The 26,813-nt window shown below is 38.4% G+C and overlaps 2 protein-coding genes across 2 annotated transcripts; both read right to left on the minus strand.

Annotated features, from left to right (window-relative positions):
- Positions 1 to 40: 40 nt before the first annotated feature.
- On the minus strand, positions 41 to 6,205 carry LOC124163800 (putative adhesion G protein-coupled receptor E4P). Its single transcript, XM_046540893.1, has 3 exons — positions 6,075 to 6,205; positions 2,571 to 3,097; positions 41 to 773 (listed from the first exon to the last, which is right to left on the minus strand). The coding sequence occupies exons 1-3, from the start codon at positions 6,127 to 6,129 to the stop codon at positions 129 to 131; spliced, it is 1,227 nt and encodes a 408-aa protein (XP_046396849.1). The 5' UTR covers positions 6,130 to 6,205; the 3' UTR covers positions 41 to 128.
- LOC124163816 lies at positions 6,131 to 26,134 on the minus strand. The gene is made up of 7 exons (XM_046540911.1): positions 25,995 to 26,134; positions 13,841 to 14,226; positions 11,618 to 12,028; positions 8,383 to 8,553; positions 7,738 to 8,026; positions 6,224 to 6,368; positions 6,131 to 6,149 (listed from the first exon to the last, which is right to left on the minus strand). The coding sequence occupies exons 1-7, from the start codon at positions 26,131 to 26,133 to the stop codon at positions 6,131 to 6,133; spliced, it is 1,560 nt and encodes a 519-aa protein (XP_046396867.1). The 5' UTR covers position 26,134.
- Positions 26,135 to 26,813: the final 679 nt, after the last annotated feature.

The raw sequence follows: 26,813 nt of genomic DNA on the forward strand, positions 1-26,813 counted from the left end.
GAGTGTCCAGACCTTCTCATATTCTAAGACCGTGGTCAGGAACGTAAGCGATAGCTTTGGCGAATCTAGGACTAAGGTCATGATTCTTAAATTTAAGAGTATTGTTGATGAATTTCGCATAAATTGGGTTAGCACTGCTTGAAATCCTGCAATTCTTGGGAAGAATCCATTTTTACAGTATATTTACCCGAAGATAGGTAGGATATGAACTTGTCGCTATTATCTTTGATCACTGTGTATTTCTTCGATGACGACAAAGAACTCTTTAGATTGGAGAATATTGTAGACAATCGCTGGGACAGCATCGTCCGAGCGCTTTTCTTTAAGGCGATGAGTAGCAAAAACTGCGACGTCCCTTGCAATACCACCGTGGAGGCGACAAATAGTCTGAAATATCGGTACGCCGTCGGTTTCCACGTGAGCAGCTGGAGGGGCAGAGCAATCACCCAGTAGAATCCAAGGGAAAACAACAAGATGAACGCTGAGCAGAATCGGCGGAGGAGTTTTGGTTTCGTGGATATAACTGGAATGGGGCTTTTGTAGCAGAAGATGGTCCAAATGATGAACGTAAAAGCTACGATTGTCGTCAACATGGCAGCAGCCGTGGGTGTCAGCACGCCGAAATAAAAGGCATTTCCATCGGGGAAGCAGAAGGCTGTGCCGGGACGGTGGATATAGAGGCGTGTGTCAATGCCCATACTGACAGCAACAGGGATCACTGGAAGGCCCCAGCCAATGACGGACGAACGGTGGAGGAGGTGGGTCATTCTTGTCTGAAACAGAACATTTAGAAAGATGAAAAAATATATAAATCTACATCTACATGTCAACCTCAAAGCCAGGTCACTCCCTATAAACGTGGAGAATAAAGAAAAAAAATAGGCAGTCTGAATCAGGTAAATGAATCATGCTTTGGCTGGGATTGGCCTAGGAACAATATGATACTTAATCTTGTATATTTTATTCTGGCATATTAAATTATGATAGGCTATCCTTGCTTTAAATTAATAAAAGAAACCTTACAATGATTCTACTCCACCATCTAATATCCATCCATCATCTTAAATTATTACTAAGAATTATCAGGCAGATAACTCCCAAAATGTACTCACAATCAAAGGTACATATATCCCAAATGTAGAAATCATCAGTGAATTTGACAAATATTCTTCAAGTGCTCTTATAGATGCCATTGCCTCTTGTCATCAAGGTTATCTACATCTACATAATACCCCACAAGCCACTTAAAAGGCATATGGATGGGGTGTTAGGACACCAGCGGTTAACACAAAAACAAAGTGCTCATCCTTCACGGTTTGGGAGAGTAACGAATTCAAATATCTATCCGTTCCGCTAAAATCTCTCGTAATTTATCGCTTCTATCGGACCTGGAAATATAGTGTAGCTCAAATATCATGCTCTCCGTGTCGCTCTTAAAGATATCCGTTCTCAATTATTCAAGGAATCTAAGCCTAGTGCGCAGCCTCCGAGTCTCCAGCGGCTCCCAGCCTAATGCACTTAAAATGGCGGCTGTTGCCATGTTATTCTCTTCATCGGGGCCAAACCAATGTTAGGCATTGCTAATGTATAGTATAATCCTCCCGAATGAATATGACAGGGGCGGCTCAAGAGGCCCGCTCCCCCATTTAATGGTGTAAATACTGCACCCATAGTCACCTCTAGGGCGTTTGACAATGATTGAATATTAGTTGCCTAAATTTATATATGTTTAAGTGCCAACGCATTAAGCATTCCCATATGTTGGAGGAACCTTTTACAGCAATGACCCGAAAAATGCTCTCCAGCTATTATTAGCATCAGTGCCCCACACATTGCTAGTATACATTATAGTTTTCCTATTTCTTTCCTAGAATACTTCATATATATTTGGTGCATTATATTTAAACTGCATGATATTTATTTTGATTTATTGGGGCAGCTCATCAGTTCTATCCTGAATCTTCCTCATAGTAACGCAGCCTTATGGTTTTACTGGTCTCTGATGTGATCATTTTTATTAAAATGTTGCAGAATTAATTGAGAATTATATATTTCCCTTGATTAGCATGTTATCAGCAACCGGTTTTATTTTATGAAGAGTGTTACAATTGAAAAAGCAGTCGGTTGGCCACAGAAATGGTGATAAAAATATTGAAATAGGCTCTTAGAACCGGTTTACTTACTTCCTCCACCTTTGCTTTGTTTTACTAAAATTCTTTAGAGAGATCTCCAAAAGTTGGCATCGTATTGTTATAAGATACACAAAATATCCTATTGAAAAATGTGCCCAAGTGCATTTGACTCGGACCCCATTTCAATTGCCGTCAATGCATGCAAAAGTCGCCGTTTCGTCTGTAATAAATGCCTACAATCTTGAACATAGAAATAGATAAAATGGATCTTGAGGCTCCTGCAGTTAAAAATATATATGCATAAAGTAATGTATATGTTAGATTTGCATGATTGCTTTTCAGGAGTCAATATAGGCCGTATCAAACTTCCACGTGGTTTGTGCCACGTTCTGTTAACGGTTGTACCTTATCCAATCATCTAATGTATAAGTGACATACCCGTAGCACGTTGTTCGGATGGACTTGCGAGGCCAAGAAGACTGAGACCACCGCGACCCAGCAGAATGAGGCGACCATGAAGTAGTGCTGAAAACCTCCGAAGACGATGCAGGACATTGATTGGCCGCATTCGTGGATGGCCTTCCTTCGAATCTCTTCGACGACACATATCATCAGCGAGAGGGCCACTGAGGCGCTGAGGTTCAGGTTGATCTTCACATACAGGGATTCACACCAATGCGGGCACAGTGCAGCATAGAGGAACATGGCCAGGAGGCAAAGCAGGGAGATTGAAGAGCAGACGATGTGGACCGTTGAGATCTGGGCATCGTCTATTCCCCACTCGCCATTCTTAGGCGGTAGGGACACAAGCAAAGCAAAGTCGGTCAGGTGGTCGCAGATGCATCCGAACATGTCTGGTGGTACCAGGTGGGTGTCGCACACAGGCCTGCATCCCTCATCCGTCCAATGACGTGCGCTCTCCTTCCAGAACACGCATTTGCTATTTTCTGCCCCTTTGAACGGACCTGAAAGCGAAAAGGGAATCCCCGGTATAGATGTGCAATGAGAAGTCAAGAGTGGAAGCATTCGAAATGTGGAGCTACCGAAGAATGATGAAGATAAAATGAATTAATGAAACAATTCCACTCCATCTCGCTTGATTCCTCGAATTTTATAAAATGAATTGACCACGTAAGTAACGAGGTAGTCCTAAGAGGAGTGGTAGAAAAGAGAAGCCTCCTAAAAACCTTAAGCAGCAGACGGGACAACTTAGTAGACCACATGACCTGATGGAGACAATCGTTGAAGGACAGGTTGAAGGAAAGAAGGGCAAGGGACGGCCCTGTAAGTGTTTCATAGGACAGGTTATATGGGATGTATAAGAGAAGAGTACATTGCTACGAAAAGGTTAGTGGGTAGGAGAGAGAAATGGAGAGCTGCATCAAAGCAATCTTAGGATTGTTACCTTATGATGATGATGATGAGATGTGGAATAATTTCATAGATTAAATATCATCTCATTAGGTAGGGATTCGAAGCCATATCTTCCGAATGTGTTCCAAGTGCTCTATCACGTAATCTGCTATTAAGCCATGCACATAGCCAGGGGGTGGCTTTCGGTGCATCACACCACCAACCCCGGAATTTTTTCCCTTTTGGCGGCTGCCCTCCATACATCCCTATAAGATACAACTAGCCTATTGGTAACATCCTTCTCCCCTCAATAAAACGTTATTGGATAAGATGAATGCCTCAACTACACACTATCTACCGATTCGATCGATAGATTTTTCTTCCTTATAGGAAAATCTACTAGAATTGGTAGAATATTAATAGCGTATTGCTTGGTTTCGCTAATAGTAGGGCTAGCCCGCCTTTGTGACGGTGCGGGACTCCTCGTCCCCGCCCTTCCTCCCCCGTTCTTTCCCTGGAGGTATCGTCGGGCTCTCATCGCGGCGATGCCTCCAATCCTTTTTCCTTTCTGTCCTCCCCCCTTCTGGGCGCAGAGTTAAAAAGCTCGCGCTTATAGACCCTGCCCTAGGAGTGTAACCCGCGAGCCCGCCCCAAGGGTTTCGTTCCACTTGCCTCAACTCCACAATTTTCTCCAAGACAGATAATTTTGTTTCTACAGCAAGAGCCCTAAATGTTTTCCTAAAATGAAAAATTTTTCTTTTTCGGATTAGAAGTCATGGTATCTCAGGCTATTAATGGTACGGCATAGAGCGTTACCGCAAACAGGAAGAAAATCAGATGGAAGGAAGTGCCGGCGATATGAGCCACTGAGAAAATGGATGAGAATGACTAGTATCCTAGATACCAGCGATGGCAGCTTATGCGGTAGAGCGCCTTGCGGCACGTCAATTCGGGGTTCCAGGTTTAGAATCCCCTTCTACATAAAATAAAGTTTCTTTTGTGGAATGTTCGCATGCAATGTGGACTTGCAGATGACTCTGTTAACCTTTTTCCGCCCACCGTAGCCATATGGCTATAATGTCCTACAATTCTGAGCATATGAGGCTCTTGTGTAAAACGCGCACTGCTTTTTGTTGTCGAGTCATGACAAATATGTTGGCAAAGCTTGCAACAACTTATCCACTTATTATTTGATTTTTGAAGCCGGTCGAAATAAGCCCACTGGCGGAAAGAGACGGGTGCGACACGTAAATGAAATATGGACGCGGACACTCAGGAAGGAGGGCGGGAGAAGACTGGAGACGTTCGAGATGTGAGTGTGAGGATGAACGGAGAATGTGAAGTGGACTGAGAGGAGGAATAACCGTTTAGGAAGAATAATTAGACGGTTTTCCAATTCGCAATTATTCACCCTTCGTACACTTTTCAATCGTCAACTTACGGATGCGACGACAGCAAGGGAGGATCCAATTGGCGAGGGCGCAAGGCAACGAAGGGCAAGTGAACAAGGGAACGCGGATGCTCCCTCGTTAACGAGCCCTCGTGGGAAGTGGACGTGAAAATGGCGGCAATGGAAAACTCAAAAATCTTGAACTGAAGCTGTAAGTAATTTTGTGTTAATTTTGTGTAGTAGGAGCGTCCAATCAGTGCCAGAAAAGTCAAAATACTAAGCAGTCTAAATTACAAACGTGAACAAACCGAGAGGCATGGTGAAATTGATTTTTAAATCAACCAACAGATGTCCTAACACTACCCTGCGGTTTCACATTTCGTTATTGTCAATAGTTCGCATTATTTCCGTTCACACTTTATGGCGCCAGTAGAGCATTAGTAAGAGAGCAGGGTGCAAGGGAGAAAGTGAACGAGGGAATGAGTGCACACTACGTGGATTGGAAGTGCTGAACGTGGTGGGTTAAGAGAGACAGCATTTAGATGAGATACGAAGGAGACAGGAAGCATGAATGGAGCGAGTACTTAGCGGGTAGGGGATGTTGAAAACGGTGTTGGAGTGTAGAGGTAAACGAGGGAGGGGACGTAGGAGACTTTAAAGGACATTTAGATGGAATAAAAGGGAGTGAGCCATATTGGCTATTGGGTAAGACTGCAAGCATGCATTTTAAGAACGTAATGGAAACATACCTTAATCGGTCAAATACATTAAAAAAGACAAACAGCCTGGGGAGGGGCAAATCCACAAATATCATAACTCTTATTCAAATGAACCTCCCTATCTCCCTCTTCTCCCAGCTGCATCAGTCAGGCGCAGCTAGGAATTAAGGCTAGGCGAGTGAGATTGGGCGCAAAACACTGGGGGGTCTAAGGATGTGGAATTCCCGCCAGGGTAAGCGGGAGGTGCGGGTACCCTCCCCTGGAAAATTTTTTCATATAAATGGTTCAAAATGGTGAGTTTTGCGTCCTTCTGAGGGATATTTTATTAATATTTACACTATTCCGTAAGTAATATTAATCCAATTAAGTGAAATGGATTAAACTTAAAAAATGATCTGAGCTCGGGGGGGGGTTAATCCCCGAAACGCCCCCCCCCTCGCTGTGCAACTGGCAGCAGTGTGTAATTACATTCATACTCACCTTTTGAGAAAAGTAGAAGTAATTTTATTGGTGATTTGTTATTTGTTCCATCCATTTTATGTGCGCGGAAGACGACTGTTGAGGAAACTTGGGCGACATTTTCATAAGACTCGAATGGTTTCACAGGATATAAACTGTTTTTATTGTACAAAATGGCTGTAATGCCAGTGTAAAAGTCTGTGTTCTCCAGGAGCATGACGACCATTGACGCGTTGTCATTCTCGTTATCTTTATTCCAGAATATAGGTGTCATATTTACCATCATTGACCCATTGCCGTTCATCTCTTGGTAGCCTAAAAAAATGACGCATGTTAATCAAAAATATAAAGTTTTATTTCATTTAATATCATGTGAATATCAATTTATAAAAAAGTGAAATATAAATATCCACTTACGGATTCTTAAGCTTAAGGAGATAGATTTGCACAAGGGGAAGAACGTTGCAAAAATGTTTTAAATGAAAAATTTAAATTGAAATTTAATTTGTTAATGTGCTAATAAGATTATATATGGAAAAATTCCAGTAATTTTTCAAAATCGTTTAAGTAAAATGTTTGTGTTACAACAGCAATTGCATTTAAAGAAGGAAATGAACCTCTTCTATAGGGTAGCTGAAGTGTTGGGCATCGGACTTTCTAGGATTTAGTTCACCACTGTCTTCAGCGAGAATAAAAGCATTCTCCTTGAAGATGGTTGCAGTCTTACCGAACGTTACTTTAGACAGCGCTGGACATGACTCAAAGTCAAACAAATGAACTAAATAATAAACCAAATTACTTTCTGATCATTCATGTCCTCAAGTTTGGGTGGTTTACGTGGTAAACCATTCTCGATTACACAGACCAACAAAAAAATATTATTTGAAAATGTTTTTTATTATTTTAAAAGCTGATCTTTATAGATTTTTATGTGCCGAATCCACACCTGGCCTCAGCTTTTTTGTATCACCCATACTTTCCAAGCAATATGCAAGCTTTTTTCCTTGAAGTTTCCTTCATATGTAGATTTTTCTGCGAATAATCGCTTGTTGCACTTCTCGGTGAAGTAGCAACAACAATCCCCCATTATCTTCGTTCATTAGACCTACTTTTTTGATTTTATTTTATCTAAAAAAGCTGTTAAATTCTAAAAAAATTACTTAATTTCATAAATTTAACAGTAAAATTTGAATGAATGGTGAGTGATACAACTTTTAAGGCATCACATTTGGATTCAGCAGCATTAAAAAACATAAGAATAAGGTCAACAGATTCAGACTTCAATTGGTGGAAGTTAGACATATTTAAGTAAATGAAAGGTCGTAGCACTTTTCCACAAGAATTTTTAATGCGTACAACGCGTTTCGGCTCACTGAGCCATCATCAGAATGTACCAGATGGCTCATCGTCTTGTACCAGATGATGGCTCAGTGAGCCGAAACGCGTTGTACGCATTAAAAATTCTTGTGGAAAAGTGCTACGACCTTTCATTTACTTAAATAAGAATAAGGTTTTATCACTAAAAAAGTTTTTTTCGTCGTTGGCCTGTGTTATTCATGCATTCACACGGTAACATGTGCTTGTGAATGTGTCATGTCGTTAGACTCTGTTACGTATACGATTAAGCTTATGGAAAACTGGATTAACATCTTAGCTAGTCTTCACTCTTTACGCTGATTCATACCCTTGAATCCTCTGACTCCTGCTTCAGGAAGCGCTGAGAATCCAGACACATGCTCGAGAGAAACAGGCTCAACATCTTTCGTCGCAGCAGCCACCATCAGCTTCTCAGTCGCCAGACGAAAGTCATTTGAAGTCCCTGATGCGTTGTCTGACGCCATGATTTCGATGGGATTTGTGTCCAAAACAGTGTTAGCAAGTGTTAGAGCAGAAATAATATCTTGGCGAGAAAACTTTGAAGCATCACTTATATTTTCTGCTACCCTAGTTAATGTTTCCGTGATGATACTGATCTGGAAATCAACAGAGTTGGGCGCGATCAGAAGATAATATCGAAATCAGGCCTAATGGAGGAATGAAATCGCCATCGAAAAATAAATTAAATTATGCAATGAAGGAATTCCCTAAACGAGTGTCTTGTTTTTCGAAAGGCTTGGATTTCCATTTGTGGATTTGATACATATAATATGGAATGAAAATTTAGATATAAACGGCTTCCATTAAGTATTCCAATTATTATAAACTTTAGGAGCAGAGATAAGAAAAAAATGGACAAAATCCTTATTGTCTGTCTTACTAGTACCATGACCTGAATAAAATAATGACATCACTCAGTATTATGGCACGACGCTTACTCCAGGGATCTCACCTCAATTGCTGATAAATTAGAATATTTTTCCACTTCCTTCGCGAACTTCTCGAAGGAATCACCTTGCTCCACGTGAAGACTCAAATTTGATAATCGCTCCCAGCGTTGCGGAGGTTTACGACATTGTACACGTGAGTCATTTGGTGATGGCAAAGGCTCCCAATAAACGCCCTGGAAAAGAAGGATTAATTACTACCTGGGTAGGATAGGCACCTATAGAAGCATAAGTAAATTCTATGTATTTTTAAGAAAAGGTATTTTCAAATCTGACTATAGGATAAATGAATAGTTGGCAGAAGTTGCGTGACCTTTATAGGATGTCATTTTTAATGGCATCCAATAGACATCCAAAGGATGTTCACAAGAGACTTGTGGATGTCTGGCTGTCAAATGGACGTCCATAGGACACCTTGAAATGGCTGGAAAAAGTCTATATTTTTAAAAAAGGTAGGTTTTAATCTGAGCATACCTAGTATAAATGAAGAGTAGTCAGAAGTTATCTCAACTTTTTGGGATTAGATGTAATTTTTTAGCAACTGACAGTATGTAACACAGCATGGAAATGTAAATAAATTAGTGCCAAAAAGATATGAAAAAACTGCAAGACGGTGAAAAATAATACAACCGGATCTCCATTGCAATATAGAGAAAAATAATATCATTTTTAAGTGTAAGTGAGTGTTATTTGCTCAATATCATCTGAGTGACCTTATGCTAACGACTTAATCGTGGAAGAAATGCCCAAAATTACCGAGTGACATTCGGCTGCTTAAACCTCTTCAGACCTGAAATTTTATTATATTATTAGTATTTTCCGCAGAAAAATTGCGTTTGCCTCATTCCTCTTCAGACATTGTGCTGAAAAATATTAACCCAATTAAAAAAATTGTAATTGTTGAGATATTTACCACTTATATTGACCATGATACCTAAAAATAATGCAACAATAGGGTGGTTTCCTACTATTTTTTATTGCCTGAATCAAAAGATCATTACTCCTGGAGTACGTATTTCACACTTTTATATTTTTAAACGACGGTATCTATTTTTAGCGATTAAATGAAAAGTGAAAATTTTCAAGCGTGCAAAAACGCGACCTCTAAGTATGAATGCTGGGAAAACTCCGTGTGACGTCGTCCTGGCTCCCGCTGCCTCAAGTGAGGCGACCTTGGGGCGATGCTTTGAGCGCTGATATGACGCAGAATGCTAGCAGGTAGTAGAGTACCATGCTAGCTGGTAGCGCTTGGCTTAAATAAGGATTATTAATACCTTATCAAACGAAGAAAACTTTCCGACCTTAGCCAGTTTTAATAGGTGATTATTAAGACGTGTTTCTCTGAGCTCTGTGCCTCATGCATGCATTGGTAACCTCAGGCTATGTAAAACTCCTATCCTCTCGTGTAGAAACTTGGTCCCTGTGACGTCACGTGGAGAGGCTTCGCATGCGGGCCAATCTTGCCTTTTTCAAATAAGGATAAAATTGACCATTGCCATTCGTCTAAACCGGTTTTTCTAAACCCAAATAATTTGTGTATTATGAATACACTAATGTTAGGAAACGAATCGCAATCAATGCCATTCGATTTCTTTGATGAAGGAAACGACCCTATTACGAAAAAAGGGTTGCATACAAAAATAAAAGATGCATAAATAAGTGGTATTGATTATATATATAGGGTCCTGTTGTTGTAATTACATAAAAAAATAGTTGGAAAGTAGTATCAATGAATGGTAATCCCCTTTCCTAATGCCACTAATTGTAGAATAACACCAAAACTAGTCTTTTGTCATCGACCTCGCCTGAGAGAGTGCAGAATGTATAGAATACGACACAGTCGGCGCTCAGCACTTGGGGACAATCTCAAATGAAGAAATGATAACATGCTAGATGTATCATATATGATATACTGGCGCTGAAGATATTCAGGCGCAACGAGTGGATCCTCGGGGCGGCAGCGGAAGAGTAGCAAGCAATTACCCCTACTGACTCGGTTGCTCAAGTGACCTGTCGACCACAAATGAACTTTTGATTGGCATGAAGTCACACAAAGTCCTTCCTCGATGATAATTTATTTTGACTTTTGAAAACCTACGTGCGTTAGAACTCGGGAGATTTGGTGAAATTGATGTCTTGAACTGGTCCTGACTAATAAATGCCAGGAACCAAGGACAACTACAGGGGTGCGGGATGGGATGAAGAAAAATGGGGTGACGGGTCTCAACCGTTACAAAGTATGAATACTATAGGTCAACTCTGTTCATTCACTAATATGGTCAATAGCTATACGGTTGGAATGTCTTAAAACCTTCTACCCGTGACAACACACATAAGTACAAAGGCGTACCTATGATCAAAAATAGAGGGGGACAAGCCGTACTCGTTCAAGTTTTAGCACAGTAAAGGTTATAGATCCAAAATTTTAAGAAAATTATAACAGCGCTTCAATAGTTTTTAACATTGTTTGCTCGGAAAAAATATTTTTATTTTAATCACATATTTTATGCCATTATGACTTCGTGCTACCGTCTCTTCTTCCGTGGCGCACGCTTCGTGCAGTGTCCTACTTGATGAAACACCTATTTATGCCATTTGGGAGTATGTTTTTAAGGATGTGCGTTTTGAAAATATCCGTCTCAGTGTTTGACCTAGAACCGTCTTAGTGTTTTATTTACAACGGCGTCAGTATTTTATTTACCGCCAATCCCTAATATCGACAGAAAATTCGAGTAATCGATGTACTAGAAAGCAGTAACCAGTCGACAACAAGGATATTATTATTCTGAGTGGACTCCTGTGGCGGATCTAGGGTAGGGATAAAGTGATATGAAGATATGAAGCCTTGAGGATAACCGCTAAGCAGTAGCAGACCTCCGGGAGGTTACAAATAATTTGAGAAATACTTAGGTGTTGCCTGATTTTCCTAAGAATAAAGTTTTAAAAACAAATATTAATGTACATATTTAGTAATTTTACCTCATGGTAAGTTTCTTTTATGCATTACAATTTCATCCCTTATTTTAAAAGGTTTTAATTTAATTATTAAAATTTTCAAAGAAGAAATGCTTTTTTCAGTCTTTTAGCTTTCGAGGGTTGGTGCCTCCGTAGCCCCTATCTTTCTCAGCCAGTGGTAACGTCTTGTCACGGGAAACGGTTTGTGAATTTTAGTTTTCCTTTTTGGGACTCGTATTTTAATTTTTTTTAAGTATAAGAAAGCGTATTGTATTTCATGCTTACCTCGAAGAAATCACCCTGGCAACTACGAAGTGGTCCAATGGTGTCGTCGCTATTCGGACAAGACTCTTCGGGAAGCGTGCGGCCTCCCTGGGGAGTCTTTGGCCACGTCAACCCGTGTCCTCTCTCCGGATGGCAATACCTGGTGCTCCTCAAGTTCACGGCACCTGGCTTGCGCTTCTCCAAGTAGTCTCTCATGTTGCGAATGCGCTCATTCCAGTCCAAATCCTCGCCCTGAAACTCGTCATTGAGACCGCGGAAAGACACACGGGCGCGGATTGTGTTTTCCTCCAAGCTTTCCAATATGTAGTACGTCGTGTTCTCTTGTTGATTTTGAATCGTATACTTATCGAGTAGCTCTGTCACTTCATGGTATTGGGAGAAGCTGAAAGTAAAGAGAACACTCACGGCATCCTACAATTGCAATAATTTCATGGATGGCCGTGAGAGTATATGTGAGTAGGGATGCGAGAACGTTTTTCACAAAAAGCCCATTTCAAAATATTTCATTTTGGATTTGGGAAAAAATATCTCTTAGTGAGAAAGAGGGGGAGTTTTGTTTCGCATGATCTACCTTTTTGGAAGCCGTGCTTACAGCCATGGAGGATGTTACGACAGTCGAAGAAAGTCATGATATTGCTAACAACGATATGCTCGAGTATCTTGCCTATAATTGATGTTGACGAAATTGGACGATAGTTGCCTGGGTCAATTCTGCTTCTCTTTATCTCAGAGTAAGGCACGATATGTGAAGCTAACCCCTTGAGGACACGCGCGGGTATTGGGTACATGGGTTATCTAAATAAAATTCAGGACTGTCTGTATTGTATAAACAAATTGTCTTTCGATGGAATAATATAGCAATTTTTATAATTAATCCTGATGTTTTTAATTATAAAATGTTAGCTTTGTTAATATTTTCGGTGACAAGTTTACCATCTTTATCAAATAACGAATATACGGTTGAGGGTTTTTCCTGAAGCTCTCTCGCATACGACCAAAATGATTTCGAATTTTCTTCGAGTAATTCATCAAGTACCTATCTTATTGAACTTTTGCAGTGCTGTCCGCATTGATATCTTGGGTATTGAACGTGTACAGCATAACTTTCTTTTGTTTCAAGTTCCTTCCAGTTATTATGAAACGTAATGGACAAGTTGTATAGCTTACTCTTTTTCCTGTGGTCTCTTATGCAATCATTGTTGTACCAACTTGGTTCTTTATTATCACATTTCAGTTTTTGCGGAATTATGCTCTTATGAGTCTTATAATATGATTCTTTGACGCAGGATTTCTAAGGAGTGTTTACATTTTACATATGTGTTTTTATCCTCTGTTATAGCTACAAATTATGTGTAGGAGTCATCGAGCATATCGCCAAATTTAATGATGTTGCCTTAATAAAATAAATAAATATTGTGTTTTGGTTTTGTAGCTGTCGCTGCATCAATTTTTAACGCTTTAAAAATTACTCTGTGCTCACTTATACTGTCAATAATATCAATTTCTTTCATGAACTTATGATGGATTACTGATAAAAAGTCTAATATCTTATTTCCTCTCGTAGGCTTGTCAGCTGATTGGGTTAGAGTGATTTGCATGTACTATGGGTAGTATTTCGCTGATTTCACTATTCTTTCAGTTCGGCTTTACAGTGTAAGTACACCAATTTGTAGATAGAAAATGAAAATCTTCCCCTAATAACTATTACTCTTTTACTGTCTCCCAGAGTAAATGCGGATGTTTATTTTTCTAGTTGGTAAATAATAATAACTTCGGAGTTCGGAGGCCTATAAAAAGAGCAAACATGAATACCTCTTTTGTTTCGCTGTTAACTGTACACCACACACTTTCTATTTCGCTGTCAATTATTTCCTGGTGTCAATTAATCAATAATTTCGCTGTGCTAATTTGATTTAACTGTAACCATATTGTAGACTCCGAAATCGTGATACACAAGGACAAGGAAGGTAACTTCCCTTCGGAGTTTACAAAGTTAAATTGTTTTTTTTTATTTAAAGGGACCTAAGAGAATAGTAATAAACAAATAAAATAATTTGTAATCTCATAAACACATATGCATAAAGTGTCATTGAAAAGGAAAACTTGAAAAGGAAGATAAAAATCTTAGCAAAATACATTTCCGTAACAGAAATATAGAAAAAATTGTTGCTGAATTTGAATTTAGAAGGGTATGAAAGGTATGGAATTACAAAAATAACATACCGTGAACCGGAACAGCATCGTTGCATGTAACTCAATGAGTTCGTGACGACAAGATAGTAGTCCTTCTATATCGTCTATTTCAATGGGGCACCCTATTTTTGCCTCTCCTGTTAAGTTGGTTGGTAGCCCCTCCCATTTTTGTAATAATATCATACAGTCCCTCCAGTGGGGATAATAAGAATGTCTGTAATTCATGGAAAAATCCTTGTGGAGTCGCGAAGTGACTTTGCATTGGATGGGCCAATACGCGTTGAGGTCAAGTAAACAACGTTCTTCTTTCAAACAATACTCTCCGTTAGGTTGGATGTGATAATTCAGCATAGCGCCAGTGTCTTCTTTTACTGGAACTAGCTCGATTCTAGTAAGGGTCCCATAAGCAGTATCTACTGAAAAGAGAATAGAAAAATAAAGATCAGATTGCGCAAATTGAAACAAACCTAATTTACTCGCATTCAAATTTTCCACGTTACAACGAGTCATTGATGAGGTATTTTTACCGATAATTACTGTAGTAGTTGACATTCGCATATTAACGTGCACTCCCCTGTCGGCTTTGCTCCTCAATAACTACCTTCTGCTGGAGTTCTTAGGAGTCTATTTTTAGGAGAGCATCGGCACACGTAAGCATATATAACGTCAAATGGAAACCATTTGTAGGTGGAAAATGTACTAATTTTTGGGAATAATAATAGCAATAATAATAATAATAATTAGAACGGAAAGTGGATGCCTTAAGACAAGACCTTGCACGTTTAATCCAGTTTTCAACTGGCAATCCAAGTACATCATTAAAAAAAAAAGTTGAGAAGGCATTCATAAAATACCGTTCCCACACTCAATACGACAAGCCCAATGAAAATATATAAGAAATTATTGACACCCTCAAGCAAAAACTTGAAGCCACAAAAATGAGACTCAACATATATAATAAATGCACAAGAAGAAAACAACAGAATTCCCAATTTGAAAATAATCAACGAAATTTTTACAGAACATTGGGCAATAACAAACAGAAGAAATCTATTTATTGTGAAAATAAAAACCTAAGTAATTCTAACTCTCAGGAAGTGGAGAAATTTTGGTCAAATATTTGGTCGAATGATACATCCCATAATGGAAATGCGCCTTGGATGAGAAATGAAAGAACAGCAGCGGAAAACATAGAAACTATGCTTCCCCCCATTATTACAATGGAAATTCTGGAAAAAATTCTTAGCCGAACCCATAACTGGAAAAGTCCAGGAAGTGATAATATACACAACTTTTGGTACAAAAAATTCACCAGCTGCCATAAGCATCTACTGAAATATATAAACGAATTTTTGAAGTTTCCAGAAAATATTCCAGTTTTTTTAATGGAAGATAAAACATATTAATTGCCAAAAGAAGTCGCATGTAACGATCCATCAAAATATAGACCGATAACTTGTCTACAAACATTTTATAAAATTTTCACCTCTTGCATAACAGAAGTCATCAACAACCATATAGATGAGAACCACATTTTTACGGAAGAGCAAAAGGGGTGTCGCAGAGGAAGCAAAGGTTGCAAGGAACAGTTGATAATTGATTCAATTATTCTTAAACAAATACAAGAAAAGAATAGGAACCTACACAGTTGCTACATAGATTACAAAAAAGCTTTTGACTCTGTTCCCCATTCCTGGCTAATTGAAGTACTAAACATCTATAAAATTCACCCAGAAGTTATTAAATGTCTCCATACTGTGATGAAAAAATGGAGCACCATCTTGCACATAAAAACTGACGAGGGTCTTTTGCAGACGAATAATATCAAAATCAAACGGGGAATATTTCAAGGTGACTCTTTGAGTGCGTTATGGTTCTGCCTTGCGCTAAACCCTCTATCAAACCTCCTGAATAATACTCAATATGGAGTCAAAATAAAAGGAAAAGAACCAAGATGCCACACTCTATCGCATCTCTTCTATATGGACGATCTCAAGCTATATGCAGGATCTAATAATAATCTAAATCAATTAGTCCGTTTAACTGAAATATTTTCTAAGGATATAAACATGGAATTTGGAATAGATAAATGTAGAACTATCACAATATTCCGAGGTAAAGTACAAAGGAATGATATTCCACTACTGGATGGGCAAATAATAGAGGCAATGGATGAGGGAGATACCTATAAATATCTAGGATTCCAACAAGCAAGACGACTAGACCACTCTACGATAAAGCAAAAACTTTCGACTGAATTCCAAAATAGAATCAAGAAACTTGTTCGCACGGAATTGAACAGCAGAAACCTCACTAATTCAATTAATACCTTTGCCATCCCTCTCCTGACATACTCCTTTGGTATAATCAAATGGTCACAAACAGATCTAGACGACCTACAAAGAAAAAGTCGATCCCAAATGACGGAGAAAAATATGCTCCATAAAAGCTCAAATATAGAGAGGAGCACGTTGCCCAGAAAATTTGGTGGAAGGGGTATCGTAGACATCAAGAATCAGCACAACTCACAACTTTCTCAGTTACGGAAATATTTTTTCAGCAAGAAATCTACCTCGGATCTCCTGAGAACTATCTGTGACGCAGACAATAAATACACACCGTTAAACCTATCTGACGAAAGTATGCAAGTTAGTGAAACCACTGTTACTATAGACAGTAAAATGTCAATATGGAAAGCTAAATCCCTTCACGGAAGACACCCTCATGCCCTGGAGGCCCCTGAAATCGATAAAGATGCATCGCACGCATGGCTCAGGCATGGGCAACTCTTCCCAGAAACAGAAGGATTTATGATCGCAATACAAGACCAGGTGGTGAAAACAAAAAATTATGAAAAATATATAATTAAAAACCCAAGTTTGTTGGATGACAGATGCAGAAAATGTGATAATGCCTCTTAGACGATACAGCACATCACAAGTGGATGCACTAACTTATCTCAAAAAGACTACCTACACCGTCACAATCAAATATGCAACATCATACACCAGAAATTAGCTCTGAAGTATAAACTCATAGAAAATGGAGTTCCTTATTATAAGTACACACCTAAAACCATCCTTGAAAACGACCACTGTAAGATTTATTATGACCGTTCAATTATTACCGATAAAACAGTCCATAGCAATAGACCTGATCTAGTAGTACAAGATAAAACTCACAATGAAACGTACTTGATAGACATTACCGTACCTAATTCGCATAATATCACTACAGCCTACACCAGCAAAATGGAAAAGTATGAAGAACTTAAAAATGAAATCAAGAGATTGTGGAAATCAGATAAAGTACACATAATACCCATCATTATCTCCGCCACAGGAGTAGTGCCTCATTCACTCCATCAAGGTCTTCAAACTATTGGACTGCCGAAAAACTTGTTTATTACCATACAAAAAGCAGCAATTTTAAATACTTGCCGGATTGTCAGAAAATTTTTCAAAACAGAGTAAAGAGACGAGAGTACTTGGTGATACCCGTACCTCGCCTAAAACCAGCAAAAATGCTGTGAAAACATAAAAAAATATAAAATAATAATAATAATAGTAATGATCTAGTAGATCTAGTAGGTAATGAATACACCAAAAGACACAATAATGTATGCAAAATTATATATTTAGAAATAGCGTATGTTACCGGATTAAAAGTGGATCATGAACCATATTACCTTTTCACCCCTGCTACAGTGCTAGAAAATGAAAATTACAAATTATACTGGGACAACACAATTTACACAGACAAACCTGTCCAGCATAACAGACCGGACATAATCTGGATTAAAAAAAAAGAAAAGCAGACCTTTATAATTGAAATAGCAGTTCCGGCTGACCACAACCTTAAGAAGAAATACGAGGAAAAGAAACAAAAATATTAAGACCTCGCAAGGCAAATAAAAACTATCTGGAAACGGGACGTGGTCACCATCATCCCCATAGTAATATCATCGACAGGAATAATACATTCATCACTCAATTTTGGAATTGAACAATAAAAAATTAAAAGAAACACAATATATAACATTCAAAAATCTGTAGTACTGGATACATGTAGAACAGTTAGATTGTTTTTAAATGAATTGTAACTTGAGGCAGCGTCTTGGCAAGGCCCGACGCTGGCAGACCTCCAAGTAAGTCTTGTGGAATAAAGAATAATAATAATAACCCCGTAATGGGTTATTATTATTATTATTGCTATTATTATTTCCCGTGAGGGGTTTTCCGTCCCCCATCGGGCGCGTCCCCAGGTGGCGGATAGGGGAATGCTCGGCAGATATGCAGGGTAGGTGGGGAATAAAATACCACCCGCGGACCAAAACGGAACCCAAAATCCAGGCGCGTCTGTTCCCAAATTGGGCGGCGTCCTGGTCAGTGTCTGTTCCCATGTTAGGGGCGGCTGTTAAAACACCTGGCAGTAGGTATAAAATGCAACACCCATTCTATGGAGATGAGTAGACGGCATAAAGCCTCGGATGAAAGGTCGCTGCCTGGGGTTCGCCAGGGCACTTCTGGAGCCACTGCTGGAAGTGACAGCACACGAGCCAGTGGTGATAGTGGGCTGAACAGGCAGGCCCCTATCGGGTCACCCGAACAACCGATAGCCGAAAACAGAAGTGGCAACCAAGACCTCGTAGCCACAACTGCCTACTGTGCTTCCCAAGGTAACAGTCTTGGGACCACGCAAGCAGGACGACCCAGAGTACGCCGAAAATGGACTGTAGAAATTAACACGTTTATCATGCGTACATATTATCAGGTAACGTCATTGGAAACAGATCTAACTGGTTATCGCAGTAGCCTCAGGAATAACTTTGTTAATCAATTCCCGCATTGGGCAAACGTCTCGGAACAAAGACTTTCTGATCAGGTTAGAGCTATAATCAGACGAAACCTTATCCCAGAAACAGTATTAAACCAAATAAAAGAGGATATCCAGAGGGAGGCCGATAGTGGTAATGAGAATGATAATGGAATGGGAATGTCAGCCGAAGCCATGACCTTGGACATCAATGCTATAGACCAATCTGTAAGTAATGCTCCTGCAAATGACACGGACATCACTGTTAATGAACCATACGTCTGTAATGCTTTTGAGGGGGAAAACGAAAACAGGAACCTGAAAGCTGAAAATGAAGTTGAAAAGGCGATTATAGAATTCTTTGGTCTTCATCCAACAGCAAGGCCCCGGTTACCAAAGCTAAAGACTAGCAAACAAACAGGAGAAATACTAAAATCCGTAGATTCCCTTATATCTAAGAAAGTTAGGCATAATGCATGCCTAGAAGAAATACATTCGATGATTTACTGTGCAGCTATTGCAGTGCTGCGTCTGCATTGCCAAAAAATTGACTCACCGGGAAGGAATAAAAAACATTGCGAGGAACGAATACCCCCGTGGCAGAAACGCTTACAATATAAGATTGCATGCTTAAGAGAAGAAATAGGAAGGTTAACAAAATATCATCAAGGAGTAAGAACAAGAAAACTCCTTAATAGATTGAATGGTGTATTCCAAAAATTGGACACAAAGGATAAAGAAAAAGATCATCAGGAAAAAATCGCCAAGTACTTAGATAAACAAAAACAGCAGCTCATGGTTACCAGCTCTAGACTAAAGAGATACTTACAGAGCTACAAAAGAAGATCAGATAATAGCTCATTTCATAACAATGAGAAATTTTTTTTTCAGAAATTAATTAAAGCAAATGAAAAAATTTTGGAGCACCCAAACATTGCTGACCTAGAATCCCATTGGGCGAGTATATGGTCTGACGATGCTGATCTAAGGATAGAAGGGGCAAGTTGGATTAAAGAAGAGAGGAATAGGATGAAAGAAGTTGAAGAAATGGGTGCAATACAAATTACAGAAAATGATGTATCGGAGAGTGTAAGAAACACACACAGTTGGAAAGCACCAGGGGCAGATACAATCCAGAATTATTGGTATAAAAAATTCACATCCATCCACAAAAGTCTAGCGTTTGGTCTAAACGAGATCCTTAAAAACCCAGAATCCTCACCAAACTTCCTCACACAAGGAATAACATACCTAAAACCAAAATCCGATAATACAATGGACCCAAATAAATATAGACCAATTACATGTCTACCCACAATCTATAAAATACTATCATCAATTTTGGCAAAAAAGATTTACAAGCATATCGAGATACATGATATCTTGTCGGAGGAACAAAAGGGATGTAGAAAGAATTCACAAGGCTGTAAGGAGCAATTGATAATCGACAGTGTAATTATGAACACTGCAAAAAAGGCCAAGAGAAATCTATTGATAGCATACATAGACTACCAAAAGGCATACGATTCGGTTCCACATTATTGGCTAAAAGAAATCTTAAAAATTTACAAAATAGATATTTCAATTGTGGAGTTTCTAAACACAGTAATGAATAAGTGGCAAACTCAGTTGGTATTGAATACCTCTCGAGGTCAAATTCAAAGTAGTATTATCCAAATAAAAAAAGGAATATTTCAAGGGGATTCACTGAGCCCATTATGGTTCTGCTTAGCTGTCAACCCATTATCAAATATATTAAATTCAACAAAATATTGATTCAAATTAAAAATTGATAGAAATCAGACACATATGATTAATCATCTTTTCTACATGGATGATCTAAAGATATATGCCCACAATCAGAAGGAGTTAAATTATATGTTGAAATTAACGGAGAGCTTCAGTAATGACATATGTATGAGGTTTGGAATAGATAAATGCAGAAAATTAGAAATTAATAAAGGGAGATACGTTAAAGGGCAAGATATTCTTTTAGATAGCGGAAAAATCGAAAACATGGAAGAACATGAAAAATATAAATATCTAGGCATACTGCAGAACACTCAAATCCCACAGAAAGAAATTAAGGAAAAAGTCACCAGAGAATATAAAAATAGGCTTCAACTCATAGGCGGATCCAGGGGGGGGGGGCACGGGGGCACGTGCCCCCCCCAGACCCTCAAAAATATGCATGATTTTTAATACGGTCCCATTATCATTGCGTTCGTTTTGTATTACGAGGTATCCTTGTGCCCCACCCAGAACAAAATCCTGGATACGGCCTTGCTTGTGCCCCTCCCAGAAAAAAATCCTGGATCCGCCCCTGCTTCAACTTATACTTAAAACGCAGTTAAATAGCAGGAATACAACAAAAGCCATAAATACATTTGCTGTTCCAACTTTAACGTATACATTTGGTGTAATTCATTGGACTAATACGGATTTAGAAGACCTAGATAGATTGACAAGGAAAGCGTTAACAGATTACAAATCACATCATCCAAATGCTGCTGTCGAAAGGTTATACATTAAAAGAAAAAATGGTGGTAGAGGTTTAATACGCATTAAGAACCTACATTACAGAATTATAGATAAATTTAGAAATTACTTTTTCCAAAAAGGCGAAACGACTAACCTCTATAAGTCAGTCGTAAAAAATGATGATAAAGCAACACCACTCCAGCTTAATGTCGAAGACAAATCAATAGATGAAGAAAAATTAGAGGAGATAGAAGACACATGGAGAAGCAAGCAGTTACATGGCATACATCACAAATTTCTTCATCAGGAATGCGTAGACACATCGCTATCAAATGCCTGGTTACAAAGAGGTGAGCTATATAAGGAAACGGAGGGGACAATGGTAGCCATTCAGGACAGAGTAATTGGTACGAAGAATTATAGGAAATATATAATCAAAGACGGAAGCGTATTAAATGACTTATGTCGCAAATGTAATGCAAAGGGTGAGACGATAGAACACATAATTAGCGAATGTACAAATCTAGTAGGTAATGAATACACCAAAAGACACAATAATGTATGCAAAATTATTTATTTAGAAATAGCGTATGTTACCGGATTAAAAGTGGATCATGAACCATATTACCTTTTCACCCCTGCTACAGTGCTGGAAAATGAAAATTACAAATTATACTGGGACAACACAATTAACACAGACAAACCTGTCCAGCATAACAGACCGGACATAATCTGGATTAAAAAAAAAGAAAAGCAGACCTTTATAATTGAAATAGCAGTTCCGGCTGACCACAACCTTAAGAAGAAATACAAGGAAAAGAAACAAAAATATCAAGACCTCGCAAGAACAAATATGCAGAACTTGCAGCAGAGATCAAAGCCTTGTGGAAGATGCAGTCAGTAGATATATGCCCAATAGTGATAACAACAACAGGAATCACACCGTGCGAAGTTCTACACCAGCTAAAAAAGCTAAACTTGGAGAAAACTCTACCAAAAATACAAAAGTCAGTCATCCTGGACACCTGTCATATTGTCCGACGGTTCCTTTCAATAGAATAATTACGGAAGTAATAACAAAACACAGCTGAACTTGACTTGGTCCGTTCACTGTGAAAAATCCTTGTAAGATAGCAAGAGGGAAAAATGAAAATAATAATAATAATAATAATAATGAAAATAATAATAATAATTACAATATTGATAATAATAAAAATAATAATTATTATTATAAATGAAAAAAGAAACAATAACTTCAGGAACAAGTTAAATGAACAAAATTTAAGGAAATGACAATATAAATTTTCAATAACACTGAACAAGTGAGACTTTAACGCTGTAAATAAGTATTATAATTCCATTTTCAAAAAATCCATAAATGAAAATGACAATTTAATTGTTATTAAGAATAACAACAGCAATAGTTATTGTTGCATTAGCAATTTCAACAATGATATATTAATGGTTGAGAATGTATTATTACATATTATAGGTTGAGAAGGCATTCACAAAATACCGTTCCTACACTCAATACGACAAACCAAATGAAAGTATAAAAGAAATTATTTACACCCTCAAGCAAAAACATGCAGCCACAAAAATTAGACTCAACAGATATAATAATTGCTCAAGAAGAAAACAACACAATTCCCAATTTGAAAAGAATCAACGAAATTTTTATAGAACATTGGGAAATAACAAACAGCAGAAATCCATTTCTTGTGAAAATAAAAACCTGAGTAGTTTTAACTCTCAGAAAATGGAGAAATTTTGGTCAAATATATGGTCGAATGATACATCCCATAATGGAAATACGATCTGGATGAAAAATGAAAAAGCAGCAGCGGAAAACATAGAAACTATGCTTCCCCCCATTATTACAATGGAAATTCTGGAAAGATTCTCAGCCGAACCCATAATTGGAAAAGCCCAGGAAGTGATAATGTACACAACTTTGGGTACAAAAAAATCACCAGCTGCCATAAGCTTCTACTAAAATGTATAAACGAAATTTTGAAGTTTCCGGAAAATATTCCAGCTTTTTTAGTGGAAGGTAAAAAATATTTACTGCCAAAAGAAGTTGCATGTAACGATCCATCAAAATATAGACCGATAACTTGTCTACAAACATTTTATAAAATTTTCACCTCTTGCATAACAGAAGTAATCAACAACCATATAGATGAAAACCACATTTTTACGGAAGAACAAAAGGGGTGTCGCAGAGGAAACAAAGGTTGCAAGGAATAGTTGATAATTGATTCAATTATTCTTAAACAAATACAAGAAAAGAATAGGAACCTACACAGTTGCTACATAGATTACAAAAAAGCTTTTGACTCTGTTCCCCATTCCTGGCTTATTGAAGTACTAAACATCTATAAAATTCACCCAGAAGTTATTAAATGTCTCCATACCGTACTTCTCCATACCGTCTATGTACCGACATAAAAACTGACGAGGGTCTTTTGCAGACGAATAATATCAAAATCAAACGGGGAATATTTCAAGGTGACTCTTTGAGTTGGTTATGGTTCTGCCTTGCCCTAAACCCTTTATCAAACCTCGTGAATAATAATCTTTATGCAGTCAAATAAAAGGAAAAGAACCAAGATGTCATACTCTATCACATCTTTTCTATATGGACGATCTCAAGCTGTATGCAGGATCTAATAATAATAATCTAAATCAATTAGTCCGGTTAACTGAAATATTTTCTAAGGATATATACATGGAACTGGGAATAGATAAATGTAAAACTATCACAACAGTCCTAGGTAGAGTACAAAAGAATGATATTCCACTGCAGGATGGGCAAATAATAGAGGCCATGGTTGAGGGAGATACTTATAAATACATAAATACCTGGGATTCCAACGAGCAAGACGACTAGACCACTCTACGATAAAGCAAAAACTTTCGACTGAATTCCAAAAAAGAGTCAAGAAACTTGTTTGCACGGAATTAAACAGCAAAAACCTCTCTAATTCGTTTAATACCTTTGCCATCCCTCTCCTGACATACTCCTTTGGTGTAATCAAATGGTCACAAACAGATCTAGACGACCTACAAAGAAAAATTCTGTCCCAAATGACAGAGAAAAACATGCTCCATAAAAACTCTAATATAGAGAGAAGCACGTTGCCCAGAAAATTTGGTGGAAGGGGTATCGTAGACATCAAGAATCAGCATAACTCAAAACTTTCTCAGCTACGGAAATACTTTTTCAGCAAGAAATGTACCTCGGATCTCATGAGAACTATCTTCGACGCAGACAATAAATACACAACGTCAAACCTATCTGACGAAAGTACGCAAATTAGTGAAGCCACTGGTGCTATAGATAGTAAAATGTCAATGTGGAAAGCTAAATCCCTTCACGGAAGGCACACTCATTCCCTGGAGGCCCCTGAAATCGATAAAGATGCATCGCACGCATGGCTCAGGCATGGGCACTCTTCCCATAGACAGAAGTATTTATGATCGCAATACGAGACCAGGTGGTGAAAACAAAACATTATGAAAAATATATTATTAAGCACCCAAATTTATTGGATGAGAGATGCAGAAAATGTGATAATGCCTCTGATACGATACAGCACATCACAAGTGGATGCACTAACTTATCCATAAAAGACTATCTGCACCGTCAAAATCAAATATGCAACATCATCCACCAGAAATTAGCTCCGAAGTATAAACTCATAGATGATGGAGTATAAGCACACACCTAAAACCATCCTTGAAAACGATCACTGCAAAATTTATTATGACCGTTCAATTATTACCGATAAAACAGTCCATAGCAATAGACCTGATCTAGGAGTGCAAGATAAAACTCACAATGAAATGTGCTTGATAGACATGGCCGTACCTGATTCGCATGATATAACGACAGCCTACACCAACAAAATGGGAAAGTATGAAGAACTTAAAGATGAAATCAAGAGATTGTGGAAATCAGATAAAGTACACATAATATCAATCATTATCTCTACCACAGGAGTAGTGCCTCATTCAATGCATCAAGGTCTTCAAACTATTGGACTGCCGAAAAACTTGTTTATTACAATACAAAAAGCAGTAATTTTAAATACTTGCCGGATTGTCAGAAAATATTTCAACACAGAGTAAAAAGACGAGAGTGCTTGGTGATACCTGCACCTCGCATAAAACTAGCAAAAATGCTGTGAAAATATATTTTTAAAAATAATAATAATAAAAGTAGGACTAGTCATAATAATAGGCAGACCATCTTGATTCGTCTCCAAGCGTTCCCTGCATGTTATTTATTTAGTTCAATGAGCACATATATGGAGGGAAAATGTTAAGTATTATTTATATTTTTTTGCAAGTGTGTTTATTGTATTGGGGAAAGATTTTCGGATGAGAAAATAAAACAAAGGTGCTATTTCGCAATCGTCCGACCACACCTTGGTTTTGCAGTGAGCTTATGGGATATCGTGCCGGAAGATTTGATCCGTGAACTAAGAAGTACAAAGGAAATTTGCGCGGTTCATCAAAAACCGCTACGGGTCTACAGACACCGTTATCCAGATGTTAAGAGAATCAGGCTGGGAGTTGCTGGAGACTCGGAGGCTGCGTGCTAGGATTAGATTGCTTGAACAATTAAGAATGGATATATTTAAGAGCGACACGTGAACATAATACTCGAGCCCTACCATATTTCCAGGACCGACAGAAGCGATAAATTATGAGAGATATTTTGCCGAACGGATAGATGTGGGAATTCATTCTGCTAGTCGTAATTTTATTTGACCATTTTCTTTTTATGTGTCAACGGCTGATGGCATAACATCCCCTGCCACATGTCTTTTTAGGCGGCTTTCGGGGTCGTGCGTAGATGCAGATTTAATCCATTACCCACCTGAGCATTTGTCATCCGCCTCAATGTAGTCGTTACCTCGTGTGCACTGGCACGTCCATCTAGTTACTCCGTCTGATTCAGTCCTATTCATGCACATAGCATTAGCCGTCATGCATCCATCTTCTGGCGAGCATGGCATTGCATGTGCTGGGGATTATAGAGAATAAAAAAATATATTAGGTGACAATCATTGTCAGGTTGTCTCTTTTAAAGTACTTAGTGGTAAGGAAAATCGATTGCTGGTTTCTCTCATCCTCTGCCACGCGCCCTAATAGACCGGCAAGTAGGTCATTGCCCAGGTGCAGTAAGGCATGAATGACTCAATGGGCTCGCAAATATATGTCCTTAAACCCAATATAACAGGAATAGGGAACTTGCATATATTTCAGATATAATCAATAGCCCCAAAATTATATAAAAATATATGTTTGCATACCTCAGTGAAAGTTTTTATATTATTTTATGACGTGGTTTACGATATTTAATGCATCAAAGTTCACGAGAATTTTCAAATGCAAGTGAGAAGCGAAAACGCCCGATGATTGGCTGGTAGAAAAGTGACGTCATAGTTCAGTACGAGGAGAGACGGCGGCACGGCCATAGTAGAGGTTGCATACTTATACATGCGACGGCGTGGTTATGATTCATTTATTGAAGTGCAGACGTATCGCAGTTGTTCATTGTGACTTCAGGGATATTATTTGATCTATTTTTTCTTCATTGAAAGCGATAGATTGCGTAAAGATGAAGGAATATGGTTATTCTTAGGCTGATCCTAGCAAGCTTCCTGTTACTGATTCCATCATGATAACAGGGTAT

Source organism: Ischnura elegans, chromosome 8, assembly GCF_921293095.1.
Source record: "Ischnura elegans chromosome 8, ioIscEleg1.1, whole genome shotgun sequence".
NCBI lineage: Eukaryota > Metazoa > Arthropoda > Insecta > Odonata > Coenagrionidae > Ischnura > Ischnura elegans.